Source organism: Podarcis vaucheri, assembly GCF_965113315.1.
Source record: "Podarcis vaucheri genome assembly, chromosome: 12".
NCBI lineage: Eukaryota > Metazoa > Chordata > Lepidosauria > Squamata > Lacertidae > Podarcis > Podarcis vaucheri.
Window position 1 is genome coordinate 49,799,015 of NC_138750.1, and position 20,584 is coordinate 49,819,598.

The 20,584-nt window shown below is 40.3% G+C and overlaps 1 protein-coding gene across 2 annotated transcripts in view; it reads right to left on the minus strand.

The window, feature by feature from the left end:
* Positions 1-3,050: 3,050 nt before the first annotated feature.
* The window catches only part of WDR37 (WD repeat domain 37), a 40,276-nt gene continuing 22,742 nt past the window's right edge, over positions 3,051-20,584 (minus strand). For both annotated transcript variants that reach the window (XM_082192474.1, XM_082192475.1), the window contains 3 exons: positions 8,269-8,403; positions 7,177-7,291; positions 3,051-6,439 (listed from right to left, as the gene is read on the minus strand). In XM_082192474.1, the coding sequence (XP_082048600.1) occupies positions 6,308-6,439; positions 7,177-7,291; positions 8,269-8,403 (382 nt within the window). In that variant the 3' untranslated portion in view covers positions 3,051-6,307. The remainder of the gene's footprint in view (positions 6,440-7,176; positions 7,292-8,268; positions 8,404-20,584) is intronic.

The window sequence follows — 20,584 nt, forward strand, 5'->3', positions numbered from 1 at the left end:
GCTTACAGCTAGTCTCACCCCCAGGACTGGTTGTAAGTAATGATGTAGGCAGGTGGGGGCTGGTTGAGCAGAGACTAAGGTTAGTGGGGCAATGCCTCGTTTGCTCACATGGCCCAGCCTCCACTACCTTGGCACTGTGATCTTACCTGGACTTGCATCTTCCAAGGAACCCAACTATATCAACAGCTGCCACCTTCAAGCTGGTACATAACATGGTGCTCTTTCTCCATTTGCAAAAATTAGAACCAAGACATACAAAAATAAGGACTGTGTAAGAGCTCAGCTGTACAGTAACAGATCACAGAAAGAAAGCCACACCACATCTGATTAATTCCATCATCTCTCTGGTTTACACAGCAAGTACACCAAAATTCCAAATTCCCTTTTCTTTGTGGATTAGCAGCAGCCTTGTATTGTGCTATACGTCTTCCTCTGAGATTGGTTCCATTAAAAAAAAACCTTTGTTTTCCTTGGCTTCTGATAAGTTATGCTGCAAAGGTGCAGATAACATTTTGACAAAGCTAGATAAGAAATTAAAATCAGATTAAACCTTATTCCATCATTTCACTTTTAAATAGCAAAGTGCACCTTCTCTGGGGATGTTGTCTTAGCCTGTGAGAAAGCCAAACATTAAACAATGTAGTTATATTAACTTATTTACCATCCCCGCTTGCTGGCCTTTCTTTTGTTTGAAGAAGCACACAGAATGTCAGAAAGTGGGAACTTAATATATTAGTAGTCTTACAGTAGAATACCATTCAGAAAGGCAAACTGACAAACCCCAGCTATAAATTGAGTACTGTGCCAATATTTATAATTCTGTACCCCAACATGCTGAATTTTGCAACCTGCATAAATTTTGCAAATAAAACATACCTGAATCCTTTGTTGTGGGTATTCTGCTCACGGAGGTGGGGAGAAGAGGCCACACCACTGGCTTCTCTTATTTCAGCCAGCATCACAGATATGTACATCTTTTCAGCTATAAGGACTAGGACAATCTTTCCCAACCTGATGCTCAATGGATGTTTCGACCTAGAACTCCCATCAGGCCTGACCATTGGCTTTGCTGGCTGGGGCTGATGGGAGTTTAAGTTCAAAAAATTAGGGGGGGGCTCATCAGTGAGAAAGGCTGGACCAGGAACTTGCTTTTTTTCAAAATGAAATTGGAGATTCTTAAGATGCTGAATCTCCCCTCCCAATATCGTATATTGCATATTTGCTTTGCTTCCCTCGTGCCTGCCCATCCACACAAACAAAGCACCCTGGTTACAACACTTATTTAGATGTCCATAGCACGGCCTGCTGCAGTCACCCTGGCCAACCTTTCACAGCACTAGTAAGTATATTCAAGAATCAACCCTTTAATTTTCGTTTGCTGGTGGATAAATCCTTATGAGACAGCTTGGCTGTCCACCACCCCATTAAGTGGGGCTATTTTATAGCAGTGCAACCACTGTACTGCTACGTGCAGGGTCCATTTTGCACAAAACTTTTAATCAGCAGATGGTGCTTATATATCAAGAAAGTCTGGCTTTATGTTTAATATTGTTTATGGAGCATGATTACTGTTTTAAAACATAATCACTTCCACCTTTGTTTAGGTACAGTCACAGGGGACCACGATCTTCCCATTGCCACTATACCACATCGAACCCCTACTCTGCCTGCAATACAGCCTCTTCAACTTTTAAGAATTACACACAAGGGACTTCCATATAATTTGGAGTTGGTACAGTGGTGTTAAGAAACCTGACCATGTCAGTATCTGCACATTTCCCAATAGCCCTTATGGTTCCGGAGTGGCTAGACACCTGCCTGTAGATTCCCCGGGCTGTTTCGGGTTCTTCCTCTCAAGCCTACATTACGTCCTCTTAAACAGAAAGAAAGAGGAGCAACATGGTGTTCCGTTTTCAATTCCATTTTCATGCTCGCAAGGATTCTTCTGTGAGAAATGTTTAACTCCAATAACTTAATATGCCAGGCCTCGCCTGTGCTGCCTGACAAACCCATAGCATAAGGCCTTCAAGATGCTATTGATGACAATTTTGCAAGAATATTTCAGGAAGGATGTTAACTATGCAAGATGTTTCCATAGCAATCCTAACACTTCATTTTTATATGAACGCGACAATCTTTGGATCACTTGTCAATCTTGACTTCAGCTTATTGTAAGCTGTATCCCTTATTTCTGCTCAGCCTGTAGAGTGTTTCGTGATACTCGGAGGACTGTTGTATCAAAATAAATTGTACTGAATCTATGTTTTGACTCGTTTCTTTAAGCAAAGAAAAATCAATTTAACGTAACACTGGGGAAACAAGCCACATGGAGGATGTTCATAACCTGTGTAGCAAGATGCAATTAAAGATTTGCTTGCACAGAATAGGGTACGAAATGGAAACGTACAAATACCTGTCAAAGCCACTTTTAAGTTACACACTTCAAAATGTAGGGTGCATTTTGTAACACAGAGAAGTCCCATTTCCTACAGCTAACTTGGCTTTCTTCCTGCCAGCCATGGCTACAACTTTTTCAGACCCAGGAACCACCTTGAACGCAAACATGCCATATCTTAAATTTTTAACCATATATTTTTATGATGGTAGGGTTCCTGTTGTGACCCACCTTAGATCAGGCCATGACCCCATCAGCTGAGGACCATTGAAAATGACAGCTCCGCATCTCATTCTTGCATTCTTATCTGTAACGTCTAGAAATATGCAAAATGTGATTAACCTCAAGCTGTGAATTTTCCTGACCCATAAGCAACAGCTAGTTAGTGGAACCGTGGTAATGAATATCACTGTGTTGTTTCTAAATGTTATAGATAAGGAGGAAAAGGACCCATAGGCTTGTTCCTTCAGCAGCAGCCCCTTGTGTCTGAACATCTAGTTCCAATTCAAGGAGCAGAAGAAATGGGGGGGGGAGAGATTCACCTGAAATATATTGGGGGAAATTCCACTTGGCTGCTTTCACTTAGGACATAGAGAGCAAGGTGAGACTTGCACAAATCAGGTCATTTAGAGCTTATTAAAAACACACATTCAGAAACAATGCTGAATGATTTAATGGCATTTTCAAATTGCAACAAAGACACACATTGAACATCTAAAAAAACACAATCAAATCACCAGAATATCAGTAAACAAAAAAACAAGTGGTTCTACACTGACATACAAGTACAGGATTTTCTTCCTCTGCGGAAGTTGGTTTTCAAAGACTTAGGCATCAAAATAAGATTCTTCCGATTTCTGAAATAGGTACAGATGTTTTCATTTTCAAAAAAATGATGTGCACTGTTTGAAGACCACATATACACAGAGAAAGACAGACAGACACAGGTCTTTGTGATTTGCCCAGTGATACAGCGATCTTATGCAAAACTAAGTTTCAATACTGAAAATATGTAACAGTCACTTTCCTTCTATGTGAAATGCAAGACATAATTAAATCAATACTCACAGCAGTTATTAGAACACCTGTTCATTATCATGTGAAGACCAGAAAATGTGAAATGTATAATTGTTTTCACTGCTACCATTCATCTACTGTTGGGACAGGCACCTGTTGCCTCAACACAACACTTAACTAACTTGCTCCTTTCAATGAAGCCAAGACATGTGGCTGAGTGGGAACAAGCATGTAGATACCTCTGCTACAGGAGGGTGGTCCTTTGGTGATATATAAAGCTCAGTGACAGCGGGCATCAATTTCAGCGGGCTCCACTGTTGTTATTTAATATGTATTTTTAAAATGTAAAGACTCCATTTATATGAACTGTCCATGCAACTGGCACCCATCATCTCTCACTGAAGGTGGAGAGCTATGAGCCCAAGCCACTCAATGGGTGATTCCCAAGTCAATGAAACCACTGAGAACCCAAGCTCTACCCTAAGGCAGGTCTAGACATTCTAAAGGAGTTTGCTGCATTCAACCGAAATGCCCGCAACACCCATTAGCTAGGGAGCATGTAGGCAAAACATTGTCTTTTAACAATGATAAATAAAGGAGTGATGTGGCAAGATTGCTTCTCTCTACACTGCTTCCCCATCCAGTCACTCTGTGACAAGACCCAAATAGAAGCACATGCTGCAAAATGATATAATAAAACATGCAATAAAGCCATCCACAACTCATTTGAGTTTTGCCATCGAGTATGGGTAGAGGATGACATGGATTAGGGAAGCGAAAAGCGGTATCACTTATGGATTTTAAATCAAATTCCAAGTCGTCATCATTTACTTATCATTATACATTTGATAATATAATCACAAGCCTCAGTCATTTACTCGTTCCAGGCTTTAGTGCTACATAGCCACTTAAGCTTTGGGATCACAGATCCTTTTGCCCACAGATCAAGCTATTCACTTATTATATGCTTCTTGCATTAATTATCTTCTCCATAAACTACTTTAACTTGTATATGACATGCTATAACGTTATGCCTCAACTTGCTATGATTTCAGCACTCTCATAAATGGTGCCTCCATTCTCTCCCCTAGAGTCAGCTTCTTAAATTCCTATTGGACAGTGCTATGGAACACAATAACTGGAGGAGGAAGAGGAGAACTGATCAAGGAAGTGTAACTCAAAGTAATGTAGGGGAATTAATTTTAAACCTTTTACAAGCAACCTACATTACCACTTTGATTAATTTGGCTCCAACCCTGAGATGTGGACAGACAGTTTAGAGAAGCACTGCCTGCCCTCAGCTGCAAATACAACATCTATGAAGGAGTCCTAATGTACGGTCTCATTAACCTTCTTCAAGACAGTTGGCTACCAGAAATGCTTGGGAATATTAATCGCACACATCAAGCTAACAACACAACTCAGGAAGAGCAAAACCCATCTAAGGACCGCCTGTCGAATGGTGTGAAACAACACAAGGACCTTCCTTCCAAGTTAACAAGTTATGTCTTGACAAAGTACAAGCTTGAAATTTGGTATGATTGTCTTCTACTCTTTATGACAGCACATTGGAATGAGACCCAAAGTGTGTTATCAAGGTTAAACAGCAAGATTCATAGTAGCCCCACATTCATTTTTGAGGTAGCACACATAGTTGCAATGGCCAGGATCCAAAGAACAATGTTAGCATGACCAAGGGTTGGGGCATGTCCAACGAGCTGCCTTACTTTTGTCTTTGAACAGCAGACCCGCTCCCAAGCACAATGCCATATTACAATCTGCTTCTGACAGGCCACTTAATTTCAAAAGTGGCTTGCCACGTTTATTGGCATGTACAACTAGTCTGATCTTTTGGATCTCTGGCATAGTGTTGTTGGCCCAAAAACAGAACATTGATGGGAGAGGTCCCATTTTGAAATATGTTAAACACAGGTGCATTCTTTTAAAAAACAACAACCCAAAAATCCTCAAGATTTATTCTCTTTTTTATAATAAAAAAACTTCACAAAATGTAGCAATGTAAATCCTTCTTAGATATAGGCCTCACATTCTCTAGGAAATTTCATCTGCCGCTTGTGGTTTATAACAGCTGCTATAAACTAAAGTGCTTAAAAACTTGCTCAGATTGCCGTGATTATACTATTTTGTAGTTTGCAGTTATGTAAAATACCAAAACACAGAATGGTGGCTCCAGCCAACAGGGTAAGGGTGAAACAGTTAGTTCTTGAAATGTATAGGAATATATTCAACATGGCAAACCAACATTCCATGCCCAATGCTTTAAAAAAAACTGTATTTTTTCCCTTAAATTGGGAATTGAAATAAATACTCCAATAAATAAATACATTGGAGTGCTCAAATCAGACTCAAATACTACACTGGAGTGCTCAAATCAGCAGGAGTGCTCAAATATAGATGGGAGGGGAAATCTCCACCATACTTCTGAAATTCACCCTTCATCTTAAGTTTAGCCCTATACGCTCCTTAATCACAAGGCAGATATGTAAAATGATGAGGGAAAGGCAGACTATATATTATTCACAATAAGTACACAGAATTCACATTTAAGTCAAACATAATGCCCTACTGTTCATCTAGGCTGAATAACTTATGAACACTTATATGCTCCATAGGAAAGCCATATATCCTTCTACTCACCAGTGGATGCCAAGTTATAAAAGTCCATATGCAAGAATCTAGCTTCTTTGAAAAGGTCACATATTTTTTCTGTACATTTCATGCAAACTGTGCACAATGTGGTAACAACATTTGCAACACACTCCCTTTCAAGGTGCACCTTTTATGTTAACAGCAGACCAGCTTACAGGAAAGTCTGCACAAAAAAAGTCTATGGCAACAAAACTGAGGGGTCCGGGGAAGAATTCTTTCAGCATCTCATTTTTCCTGAAGCAAGGCAGGAATATTGATGTTCCACCCAATGGCCTGCCGATCAAATCCACAAGTGAACAGATTACAGATCGGGTGGTCTTCACTCCATGCTGAACAGCAAACCATTCTTCTATGCCCCTGTGACAACAGAAATGGCTGCGTTAGAATATTGGCTCCCCTACCTGTCCCTGTCTCAAATCAGCCACTTCCCCTTTCCACCTCCAACATTTCAGAATGAAAAGGAGAAGTGCAGGGAGGTTCTGAAAGTTCTTCATGATCCTTTTTCACTCCTTGACATCTCCAACTCTGGGGGTGCAAAAGAGGTGGGGGAGGGAAAGGCTTCCAAAGTTTCCCTGCACTTCTCCTTTCCACCCTCAAGGTTGGAGGTGGGAAGGGAAAACAGGGACTTACGGTGAGTTACAACCCCTCCCTGTGTAGAAGCCCAGATTCCAGTTTATCTGAGGGAAGTACTGGAATGGAAAACATTCATTTGCTTCTGAAATAAGAACCTGAAGGCCATGGTTCATTTCTGCGGGCCAATGGCCCCAATCGAAAAGAAGGTTCTTATTGGTACTGTGAAGTCGCATTGTGAAATCATACTGAGATGTTCCTAGGAAGCAGTTCATAATGAAATGAATAATAGTCCTGCTTTAAAGGACAAGACTTTGAATTGGGCTCAGAAACAGGCTTAATCCAAGGCAGTTGTTTTACACTGACAACCTCTGTTCAATATATGCAACTTGACGACTGTTAAAGACATTATCTTCGGATCAGGTATTCTGCTATCAATATTTCTAATTATGCATACACACAGAGAGAGAAAAGAGGTTGGGAGCAGGGATCTTTCTTACATATAGAACTCAAAATTCTGGTACCTGTCTGTTGCTGCGAGGGAGCCGTGCTAATCGCACTCCAGACATGTCAAATAATCTAACCTGCCGGTTGTCATGTGGAAGGGCAATGATTCTTTGACCGACACAAACATTAATCCTGCACAGGAGAGATAAAAATAAGCTAGGGAGCTTGACAAATGAGAACCGACAGTTGTTCAAGTTCACTGAAAATGATTTAATTGGAGGTTTATCTTGTACACATTTCCCGCAAATACATATTACTTTATTTTTACAACAAAATCAAGTACTGGAAAAGCACTTGTTTCTAAAGATGACGATGATCAAAATTCACACTGCCGCTGCCACCACACACAGCAATGTAGCAAGAACGTCACTGCAAGGCTTTCCTCATGCACACATGAATTTTCTTGGGTTCCCATCACCACCAAGAACTAAGGAACATTTCAGAAGGTCATACATCCAAATAAAATGCTTTAGCTGAATGAATGAGAATCTTTGGATCAAGCCTTTGGACTTAGGCCTGTTACATAAATTCAGTTAATTGTTCCTGCAAATTCAAATATTTTCAGTCATGCAAAACAGTTAAAAAACAAAAACAAAAATTCTAAGGTGCACCAGACTAAGAGGCCTGAAATTGGTTTTGCTTTGATGCCCACAGAATGGTCCAAAGACATATGATAGCTTTAGATCTAGAACCAAGCTCTCCACTCAAATAGGTAATGCTTCAGAGCAGCATACTCTCTTTGGGATACAAAATCAGGAACTAGTCTGTCCAACCCAGAATGCATGTGGGATCCCCACGAAGAATTTGTAACTGATTTGCACGCAATATTCCACCTCTCTAGAATTCTCTCTCTTTGAAGAGCCCAACTCTCATGGGCACCATTCTGAACATGCTATAATAGTTTCTACAAAAACTAGGCCCCATGACTAAAACAGTACCACTGAGATGTCTAATCAGAGTTGTTACTCTGCTGTACATGTACATCATTAATCCCAAAGACACAGCACCCATTGTGCCTAGTCTAGCATTAGCAAAAGAAAAATAATAATAATTCATGAAAACCAAACCAATACCTCCTATATTTAACCAACTGGACTGTTTGGGCTTACCTGTTTACTGCAGAATCTGTGCGAATCGTGGCAATAGGCGACCTCATATTTTTCAAGTCCCAGACTTTCACAGTACGGTCATCACTACCCGAAACAACATTGTCTCCCACAGTGAAGACAGCTGAAGTCACAGTGCTTAAAGGGAGGGGGGAACATTAGAGCCATATTTAGCATTATTACCTAAAATAGACATGCCATTTTTCACTTTTACAATACAACACTATTCGGCAGGGGGGGGGAGGACAGAAGCAAACTTTAAATCCAATGATTTTAAAACCCTAACAAGTGGATTACTACTGGAAACACAAAGTTTGTAGCTAAAAGTTGCAGAGCACTGAGATCAATCAACAGCATCCCTTATCAAACAAGAAGTTTAATATTTTTAACATACAAGTACATGTTAAAATAAGGCAACTGATCTCTTTGACAAGAAATGAGACTTCATAAGACATATAAAAATCACCCTTCAGTCATAAGGAAAAAGTGGATGTCATGTTTCTATGTTATGCCTACCCTAAATCAAGATTTTTTAAAAAAATAAAAATGCCATGTTTGAATTACTATTAGCAAATCAAGGATCAGAAGATAAAAATATGTAACCCGAGAAACCAGGAGCATGTTATCTATTACATCTGAAAGGACAAAGACCGAGGTTTTAAGGTATTGCTTTAATTCTAGTCTACAAAGCCTTGAGCTTGTTTCCACCTACACAGCACGCTAACAAAGCCTTTCTTTCCCTCCCCTGGTTCATTACAGTGTGCTTCTTAGCTCAATTTCTATGGATCGCATTTAATGACCTATCCTGTATAGCTTGAGGGTCATGCACATCAATTGCTCAGATTTTAGTAATTTTAATTTAAGGTGTCAAGTTGCTCCTGTCACTTCTATTGTACTGTGAGAATTTGATTTCATGTCCTAGTCAGCCTACTGATTGAGATTAGTATTACCCAAGTCACAATGGACTAGTATGTGCAGGCCCTCTTAATTTAAATTGACATCAAATTAAAGTCTAATTAGATCCAAACACCATTATGTCAGTGGTACGAAGTTTTTTAATGCTGTATCAGAGTGCCACAGGGTAATTATGTGGCAAGAACTAAAGGTCTTCACTTGAGCTTTCCGAGCCCAATACCCAATTACAGATGCCTATGCGCCTGACCTACTGTGGAGGCACAAGCAATTAAGAACAGCCACAGAATCTATGGAAGATCGCCACTTACCATACACATTCACAGCCAGGAGAACGTCTTCGTCTCCCAAACTATATGCATTACACACGGAAATAGTCGCGCAAGCGGAGCATTTCACTGTTCCACAACGTATGACAATAGATTTGATTCTTTCATCATGCATTAAAATTATTCATCTAGTTAAGATTTAAAAGCTTGTATTTTCGAGAAACCATTCCAAGCTCTCTGCTTTTCAACTTCTTCTGCCCAAGGACCTGAACACTTCCCCCCCCCCCCCCCCGCTTGTTTAAATTTGCATCTCAAACTGCATCCCAAAAGGTTACAGTATAGGTTGCATGTGGTGTTGTTGTTGTTTGAAAAAGACAGAAAATACCAGAGATTAACTCTTTACTAGCAGCACCCTTATCTTATGAATGCTAGATAACCGAGAAGATCAAACACAGCTAGTATAAAGATTTCGCGCAGAAGAAGTAGATTTTTAAAACATGTAAGATTGCATTATATCACAAGTCCATTTAATCCAGCACTGCATGCTCCATCTGACAGGGGGTCTCTCCAAGGTCTACGAAAGAAGCTTTCCCCATTTTTGCTCTCTGAGGCCCTGTTTATCCAGAGATGCCAAGGACTGAACCTTGTGCATGCTAGAATGGATGACTGCCATAATTCAGTGATTTTCTCAAATGTCTTGTATGTATGTATGTATGTATGTATGTTTATTCAGTAAGATTTCTAACCCACCCTTCACCCTAAGGATCTTGAGTGGGTTACAACAATAGAATATGCAATTATAAAAATAACTAAAACCATTACAATTATAATGCACATCAAACCCCTTCCAAACGGAATGGAACGGAACAGCTGAATTGGATCTAATCAGATTTCTGTTCTATTTAAACCCCCTCTATTTCCAATTTGTGCTTGCCACTCTCCACCCGCTATTTTCCTGAAATTTTCCATTGGGCAAATGTACAACAATCATTTGAACCTCTCAGCAGCTTTGGATATCCCCTTTGGTCATATCACGGAGTGAAGTGCTGGAGTGTCATTCAAATGCAAATTACACTCTGCTCTACCACTTATTCTCAACATCTGATCCCAGGGAGGCAGTAGAGATGACAACCCAATGTCTGGCATTAGTTCAAAGTGGATTGGTGTGAACAAGAGGGAGATGCCGCTATTCAAGAGTGCTTAGAATCTGTAAGGGTTATGTGGCCTATTTTAAGTAAGGCTGCATTCGCCTTAAAGGTCTGGGTGGTTGGTTTGGGTGCTCCTTGGTGCAATAATTTCCTCACATATTCAGGTGAAGAAGACTGCCTTTTGCCAACTGGTTTACAAGCCGTAACCATTTCTAGAGGAGACAGGCCTGGCCTCAGTTATCGAAGCTAGATTACTGCAATACTATTGATGTGCAACTGCCTTTAAAAGATAGTCTGGAAACTTCATGTGATGCAAACCTCTTTACAGTAACATACTAAAACCTATTAACAAATAGGCACATGGCTGACTTTCATTTCAAAGTTAAGAGAATGCAGTTACATTGATTTCAGATACCAGAGTAAAGTCTCAAGAATATTTATTCACCATAAATACCATGTCTTAAGCTAGGTGTGATGTGTGTATGTTGATTTGGCTGTAAATGTGTGTGTCTACTGTACATTAAAGGGTCTCATTTTGAAAAGGGGGCTCTCAATAAGTGTAATGGTCTGTTAATAATTATTACTAAAAGCTGAATAACCTTGAAGGATGTACACTTTGTATTTCTATGTAAAAGAAATACTTCCCAAAGCATTCCCAAATCTTCATGTATGAGCTTTCCTTTATCCAAAAACTGAACACCAAGAAAATCTGTTTTCCTTGCAAGCACTTTGGAATAAATATAGTCTTTAAGAATAATAAGAGTAAAAAGCTGTAACAGGAAAATCAAAGTTTCTTATGGATCTTAAAGACTAACTCAATGCACTAATGCAATTTCTTTTAACTAGAGAGCTGGATTGGTTAAGTCATTAGAAAGATAATAACGCCACATGTGGTATCATGGAAGCTGATCTGTAACCAGCAAGAGCTGACTGTTTTTTGTCTTATAGCTCTGGACATGCTGACTCCTAGTGACTTGACTCCTAGGTGTCATGGGCTTTGAAGACACTCGAACTCTGGACGCAAGGGAGAAATGTGCTAAGAGGAAGGCAAATCCACACCGTGATCAACTCCCACCAGGAAACCAATGTCCCCACTATGGAAGGACGTGTGGGTCCAGAATTGGCCTCCACAGTCACTTACGGAATCAATTGTTAAAACCGTGTTTATGGAAGACAATCTTACTTGGCTATGAGTGATCGCCAAAGAAGAGGAGGAGGAGGAGGAGGAGGAGGAGGAGGAGGAGGAGGAGGAGGAGAAGAAGAAGAAGAAGAAGAAGAAGAAGAAGAAGAAGAAGAAGAAGAAGAAGAAGATACTTAACCATAATGGTTAGGCTCTAATGCTTCTGAATACCAGCTGATGGAGACCAAAGGGGGGAAAGTGTTCTTGGGCTTGGGTCCTACTTGAGAGGCCATAAGAACAGGATAGCGGACTAGTTGGCCATTGGCTTGATCCAACAGGCTCTTGTTATGTTTATTTCAATTGATTGGATGGCTGCGTGGGTAGCATAAGAATATGTCCATTTTAAACCTCACTCACCTAATAAGAGTCGCCACTACCACTTCCCTGTTGACTTCATGCGTCTAATGAAGTGGGCTCCTGCCTACAAAAGCTTATGAACCAATAGATTTGTTAGCCGTTAAGGTTCCAGCGGACACTTGGCTTTAAAAAAATTAAAATTGTATATACTCATGCACGCAAAAACCTGCCATGAATTATTTCAGTGAGCAGGAAACATCCTCACAGATTGTTCACTAACTGCATAAAGACATCTAAGCAACCCTTTAATTACCATGCTCCTTTATAAGCAGTCTGTCAATTGAGGTCCTCCACAAATGGCACCTCATGGCACAACAACACAATAGGAACCATTATTTCTTGTCCCAAACCTATTACACCTTTCAGCTAGTTTAACAGGTAGCTTTCTTTGACACTGGACTACAAGATCGCCGTTCCTGCAACAAACAATACAGGAGCAAGGCCAACTTTTATACATGTGGACAGAATTGGAGGCTTGAACTCTAAAGTCAATGGAAAGCAGGGGGTTAAGTAAAGCACTTGATTTAATGTGTGGGGGCTTATTGACAAAACACATACTGCCCAAAGCTCGATCTTTGCCGAATCTGGAACATTTAAATACAGAATTGGGGGAACAGAGGGTAAATTAAGATTTCCCCCACTTTCTTCTCACTCAATGCTGGGTTCTCTAGCAACCGTGGCCAACTTAAAACGGTGGTTAACATCCCCTCGGCTAAATTAACGAAAAATGTCAACAAAGGATCATTAAGACTCTGTGTTAATGGAACGCTAAAAGGCATTAGGCTTTTCATAACTCACGAGTGGGTGACAGGCATCTTTGGGCATAAAAAAAAAAAGTTGGCAAAGAGACAGTAATCTTACGACACCCTTAAACTGTGGGTCCCCCACAGGGAACTTGGTGTGCTACTACCATTCTCTGGAAAAACTTCAGACTCTGCCAAGCCCCGGCAAAACTCATTTATCTTGTCGTAGAGAGCAGCCGAGCATACACTTCCAGCTGACAGAGTGGCACTTTTTCACCACACACCACTGCCTGATCTGGAACATTCTGCTCCCTCCGTGGGTCTCAATCAAGGGAAATACTGTAATGCTAGCATTCCTCATTAGGACTAACAGCTGTCTCCCCAGTCACACAGAGACACAAAACTGTTTTGCATAACAATCTGCTGAAATTTCACACTCATGGGGGGAAAAAAATATGATGCAGAAAATGGTGGACCATGAAATGCTGATGCGGTGTGCTGTTTGGAACCGCTTCAAAAAAATTAACACTGCAGTGCCCATTTCACTCACACAGCATGATATTTCAGAGAGGGTTGCCGGTGCATTGTGGGGGGGTGGGGGTGGGGGGTGGAGAGAGAACCGGATAAATCCATTACATTCTGGGAAGAGGTATGCCCGCTGCAAAATGCTAACGTGTCGAGGCAGAGATTGCAACTGGTTTAAATGGTAGTTTGTGAATAATTACCATTTCCCTAGCATGAAGTAATCCTTATTTATCAAATGGCAAATGTTAGCAAAGTTAGCCATTCAGAAACGTAATGCTAATGGTGAAGAATATGTGCAGAAACATTTGGCGGGCGGGCGGGAGAAACATGAGGACGAGCTCTGAGTGGATGTCTAAGAAGCCCAGTGCTTAGGCATCAAGGAACATCAAAGCTAAGAATGGTAGGGCTTGCTTAAAGTAGGGGGAAAGGAACAATAAGGTATGTTGTACTGGGGCCTGGGGGAAAGTCAGCCTGACCAAGTTGCCAACCATCAGAATATATACCCCCACCCCACCCCCAAATCATCGTTAAAATGAATGGGGGCTTTTGAAAACAAGAAGCTCCTATGTAAGTTGGCTATATTCTGTTATCAAAGGACGCAGTAATGGTGAGGAATGCACAGGGCTATGCCATCGCTGATGAAGCATTCTAGGCAGATTGGTAGATGTGGACACATATGCCCTATATCTGACACAGCATATGTAGAGAACCAGTAACACGAGGCCTACTGTCACCTATTCCATGGAAGTGAAATCAGACTGGGTGGGAAGAGATGTGGACCACTGCCCTGGCCTCCCACTGCTCCAGATCCTTCTGTGGCCAGTTAGGACTGTTAGGTGAATACATGTGTACACGTGTCAAAGCACATCCAAAGCCTTGCTGTTGTTATATGCATGGATACAGAGGAAGAAATGGGATTTAAATGTTGAATATCTACCTCCGCATAAATTTAAGCCAAAGGGTTTTCTTTCCAAGAATCTAAGAAATGCCAAGGTTCCCAAAGTCTCATTGGGATTTTACTTACAAGCTACTATACCATACAGACCAGGCAACTGTTCAAGATAAACTGAAACATGTATGTGCCATTAAGGAAAAACACCATTCTTCCCTAACTACTCCTATCACAGAAAAGTCTTAAATATAGATTTTTCACCCCACAGATAAAGATGAGTAACTCACATTTTGTGGGGAGGTCACTGCTTTCAAACAATAATTCAGTCTTGAGTACACATGCACTTATGTATTAGAGTATTCAGTGAGACCAAGTGATTATACCCAAGATCAGGGCATCAATCTTGCATTTCTCTACAGTGTACAAGCTTCCTGGCCTACAAACGAATGTTAAAATGTTTGCAGAAGCTTATGTATGAATTTTCCTTTTCAAAGCAACTAAGCCTGCAATCATAACCACACTTAACTGGAAATAAGCCCCACTGAATTCAATAGGACTTACTTCTGATTAGAAATGTTTAGGATTGCAATGCAAGTTCTGATTCCAGTTTTGGTTCTTTCTTAGTAAACATGCATTAGTAAGATGTATTTTTGAAAAAAACAAATCTCATTCTGGTACCCTTATTTTCTAGCAAGAATAAACACAGCTGAATTTTCTTAGCCTTAGTCACACTCTCCCTTGCAAACACCCTCTTCTTATCCAGTGTTGAAAAACTTGCCATGTCAAGCCTTGTTTTATATTTTAATCCTGAAGTACTACATACACCAGTATCATGTGGAAGTTTCCAACCATCATTTTCTTACATCAAGTGTCACCAAGCCACAGAAGCAAACATTTTCTACCTGCACTTAATCCTTCATGCTGATCTTTCTTCTCTAGAGGGAAAAAAATATGTGTTTCTAAAACACACAAATTTAAGCTAAGGCACCCGAAAAATCCTACTGAAAAAAACTATGTAACTTAAATTTTTAAAAACTAAACCGCAAACTGCTTTGTTTTATAGTCTACATAGCTAAGCTTCCCATTCTTTATAGAAACTGCGTATGCCTGAAATGTTAAATATAGTGTTTTTCAGGTTTAAAAACAGAATTAAGGCGCCATCTGCTGGAACACATCCAGATTATTCAACACAAATTGGTTAACTAATTTTTAACCACAGCTGTAGAAGCATAGCTTGCATCTGTTAATCAAAAGTTTAAAATTTTGCAGTTGCCCACTTGTCTGGGGCAGCAAACTTGCCAACCCTATCTTTCAGAACAAAGAAAACTGCACAATTTCACAGAAGAAACTGGATGAAAGCACCTAAGGGTGCCATAGATCACTTAGGTTATTATTTGTTTAATGTACCAAACGTTTTTTGTGTTTTCTGCTTTTTTACAACAGAAAATATATATGCACACACATTAAAATGGAGTAAATAGGCACAGAATCATCAGACTGGATCCAAAGAACTGTGAGGAAGCAAAAGCTCCTCTGCAAATACTCAACACTAGGCTTCACAGTGCAACATTGACACAGGCAAGTTCAGCTTCCACTTGTGCTAGATTCTTTGTCTTTAGTTTTACTTTTCTACATGAGGGATCTAATCAATTAGAGATATAGCTATATCCAATATATGTAAAAACCGATAGATCTTTACTATCTAACGGAACTATCCCTTTAGAATCAAGAGATGCATCTTTAATTAAAAGGATGTTCTTTCATTATAAAAACTTTTAAAAGAGTTACAACTAATTTCATAAATTCAGTTTGAAAATAGAGACCTATTGAATGTGCTGTATTATTGCACCCTGGAGAGGCTCAAAGACAACTTATGAACCTGTCTTCTATATAGCATCTTTGGGTGTGAATCAACTACCACGTAGCACGTAAACATAAGCCAGCTCAGTTGTTACTTGACCCTGGATTCTGCCTGGGATGAGAGCAAGCCTCAAGTGTACATGTTCCAGCCATCATGGGAGGAAATAACTCAACTAGGCAATCTAGTGTTTATTTCCACCGAAGGTCTTCCTGACCCCAAGAGCTAAATCTTGTTACAAAAGTTTTTCAGAGTGCCTACGTACACACTGAGCTGTACAAAATCAAGTGATAACAGATGAAGAGATAGATATACATGAGGATGTACATCTGAATCATGAGGATGATGTGTAGGACTTTTCGCTTGTAGACTAACATGACTACTCCCTGTTTAAAGGCAAATTTCTAATTCGTTGATATAGTGGGCTACAGATAAAGAAGCAGACAGCCATGAACAAAATGGAAGAATGTTGTCTGGAGATAAATGATCACTAAAGTTACTGTCAAACTATTCCTTCGGGCGATACCAAATATCGCTAGGCTGCCAATCCATAAAAAGTGTTTGTCCTGTATACATCTAGTATCTTGATCATGCATACAATACAAATTGTTTCATCGGTAGCTTCCACTTTACTGGAATCACTGGAGGGAATTTTGACGTTACTAGCTCAAAAAATGCGACAAGCTGTGCTTTTCAAGTAGAAATTTCATCTGATCGGGGCAGGGGGGAGAGAACACTTTTGGGGCACCGACATAATCACTTGCCTGTAATCACTTGTAGCTTCTAAGGAAACCAACTTTTGAGTCTTTGGTACAAATGTTATTTTCCACCTTCACATGCTAAATCTCATTTTTAGCTTGCCACTTCTAGAGAACCTTAAAGAGTTAACCTGGGTGGTTTCTGAAGACAGTACACACAGCGCACAACTCATTACTCTCACAGTCCCTCTCCCAAGCCATGTAGATAAAATATCCTAGACAGAAAGTTTAAAGCACTGACATTAATAGTCTTCACAGCACACAAAGCCAAAGTAGGCAACGCAAGTAGGCTGTTGTAAGAGAGGTGGAGAGCTTTGATAAATTTGAAAGTTAGGCACAAAGACACTTGTTAGCATAAAACTTCATTTCTACTAATGGAAGTATTCACAAAATTATAGAATTGTAGAGTTGGAAGGGACACTGAGGGTCATCAAGTCCAACCCCCTGCAATGCAGGAATCCTACCAACCTGTTAACATACTAAGACCTTTTTTATTGAGTATTCTCGATTATGTTTACAGGAATTCCCCTTAGAAGCCACAAAAACTGGAAAACCATGTTTACAATTAAACGGAGCATTAGAATCCTTGTCACAAGTTCAGGAAAATGCCCTAACCACTGTTGGTTCTTTCAGGTGAAGAGGCTAGGTCTTCAATGGTCTTCTGATTAAAGATCAAGTCCATGCTCCCCAGAACTTCACCAAAGGTAGACTGGGTCTGAAGAATCAAGGCAAAGAGGACAACTCTCTGTAGGTTCTTAAGGTTCTGTTAAGGAGTCTTCCGGGACCATATGCTGGTCTCAATCAACAACATTGTCTATAGTGTCCTAAATAATGGTTTGATGCCCACGATCCCCAGCTACCTCAGAACACAAGGGACATTTCACTGACACCAAGGATATTATCCTCCTTCCCAGTACTCATGGTGACCCTTGCCAAAGTGTCAAACAGTAAACTGACCCCAGACAGACCTTCCAAATAAGGGCCAATGCTATGTTTTGACTATCCCAAACTCCACTTTACAGATAACCACTGTACAAATAACTTGTGGGTTGGATATTCAGCACTGATCAGTGGATGCCTCCCTCACTACAAGCAAAAATCCACATTGGCTAGATGATGTGGCTAACTAAAAAGAAAAAGAAATTATGTATATGGAGATCTGCAGTGTTCCTTACTTATGGGTAGACCTGCTAGGAAACTCTAGCACATTTGTGGGATGCTAATAGACTGGTAATAGACAGAAAATTATGAGAGAAAGGGGTTGTTTTTAATGCGTTCACCTCTATTTCTTGGTGTCAAAAGTTGCCATTATGGAATTCAATTTGTCCGAAAGGTAATTACAGAGCTAATTACAGTGCTAACAAAGCAGCTTTTTAATTTAAGCAGCACTAAAAACTACAGTTTGGGGGGGAAAACCTAGCTTTTCATCTAAAGCAGATGCCTAGAAATGTTGACACCTCTCATTCCTTAAACTATTTATTATTATTCAGTAAGCTTAAATGCCATACTACAGCAAGGCTGACAGTTTACAGGAACATACAATTATATATTACGTACAAAATAAAAACAATTAACAGGAATATGGGACTCTAGCGCATAACCCAATTCAGCTAAAAGCTTGTTGAAACAAAGTGTCCACCTGTCACTTGAAGGTCATTAAGACAGGGGAGTTGGTGAAACTTCCTAGAAATATATGTTGGGCACCACCACCAAGAAGGGTCCTGCATGGCCAGGCACCACAGTTCAGATTGCAGAGAGAATTTATCTGGACAATCTGTGGCAGTTATGGCAGTTGGTACAGTTATGGCACTTAGGAGAACAGTCTTAACAGTCAGAGCAACTTAAGAAACATCCACCTGCACTGTATATTTAATCTGCAACTGCAAGCACACTTTAAAAGAGAGTGTGGTTTTTATGGGAGAGAAAAAGAGAACTAGTTAAAGGGTGAAACGGCCCAGGGCTGTCTTCCGCATACTCTCCAAATGGAAACTAAGCTGTGTAGGGTCAAAAACAGCCCTTTGAACTGAGCCTAAAATCAAAAAGGTAATTACTGTAGATCTTTCAGCACCAGTTCTTTAATGCTGCCTGCACAAAGTAATATTCTTGCTACAACTTGTACAGTGCCTGTATAGAAGACCAGTGGGAGACCCAGGCAAGCTCATCTGAACTCTCTAAAGGAAAAGCAGGACATAAGATTAGTCAATTACTTGTGCTGACCTGTGGCATGCTGAGAGTCAATGGGTGGATCCCACACTTCTAAGGTTTATGCTTCTGAATGTTACCTCCTTTATGGACTTTGAAGAACACTGCAGGACATGTGATTCTACTGCCTTTACTTCTAGTCTTCCTGCCAACCGCCCCATTGTAAGTGAGCCCTGGCAACTCACTTGACATTTAACCTCAATCCTTTGTTGCTACTACTGTGAATAATTATTGCAGGGCTTTTGCATGTCATGTGCTCTTTGTTTTGATAGTATCTTCCAGCTGAAATTTGAGCAGTTCCAACACTTTCCTCTTTTTTATATCTGGGGAGGATCATTATGATCTTCAAAAAAATGTTTTTAATATGCTTATGACTGCTTGCTACATGGTAACCTGAACCTAAGTCGCAGCACACACTGCAACATTAAGATTGCCACACTATCCCTTGGAAATTGAGTAAGACTCATGTAGATCTGTCCCCGTTGCCTCTATCTGAGGGACTGCCAAAATCCAAGATAAGCACTCATCAGCAGATTATGGCAGCTGACCTAGGAAAACACCATTTGACCTTTAAAGGAGTCCAGAAATCCCTACTTCCGCACAAATCTAGGATTGAGTGAGGGGGGGTATATTGAGCAGAATCCTATTTTGATGTTTTATATACTGTATTTTGTTTTGTAAACTGCTGTGCAATCTTTTGAAATGAAAAGCAGAATATAAATACTTGAAACAAGATCAACTACATATGAGCATCCCTAGTCTCTACTAAACCTTCTGTTAAATCCTCCTGCTAAAACACTGGATAGGCCCTAGGACAGGAATGGAAAACCTATGGACCTCCAGATGTTGTTCATCTGCAACTGCCATCGTCCATGACCACAGGCCATGCTGGCTGAAACTATTAAGATTCACAGTCCAACAACATCTGAAGAGCCATAGATTCCCAAGTTCTGCGCTAGAAGAACAGGGCTGCTCCAACATCCCCCAATGGGGATGGCCGCAGGTTCCTCACACCTGTCCTGGGGTGGCAGGACTTTTCCAGCAGCCTTCAAGGTGCAATGGGGGCTGCTGTTGGAAAACCAGCCCATTGTCTAATGGTGCTATCCTTTTCCATAATGCAGCATAGCTACAATTTTTTAATGCAGCCTCTTGAAGTCTCATTCTCTGCAATAAGAAGATGGGTATCTTATCTTAATTCTCCTTGGCACTAACGAAGTTTTAATTGGGGTGGGAGAAAAGAGTTTTGATAAGAGAACATCTCAAAATGATTACTGTTAAAACCTGAAGAGGTCTGAAAGTATTTGGTACAAGTTCATCCAGATAAACACTGCAAAGAACTGAACAATGGAAGATAGTAGCTCTCTCAGCACACCAGGTCTGGAACAAATATATATATGAAGGACTACACACATGAACTGGATTTTATATTTATAAGACGTAACACAGGTGCTGTTTGTAAGGAGGAAAAAGCTGGA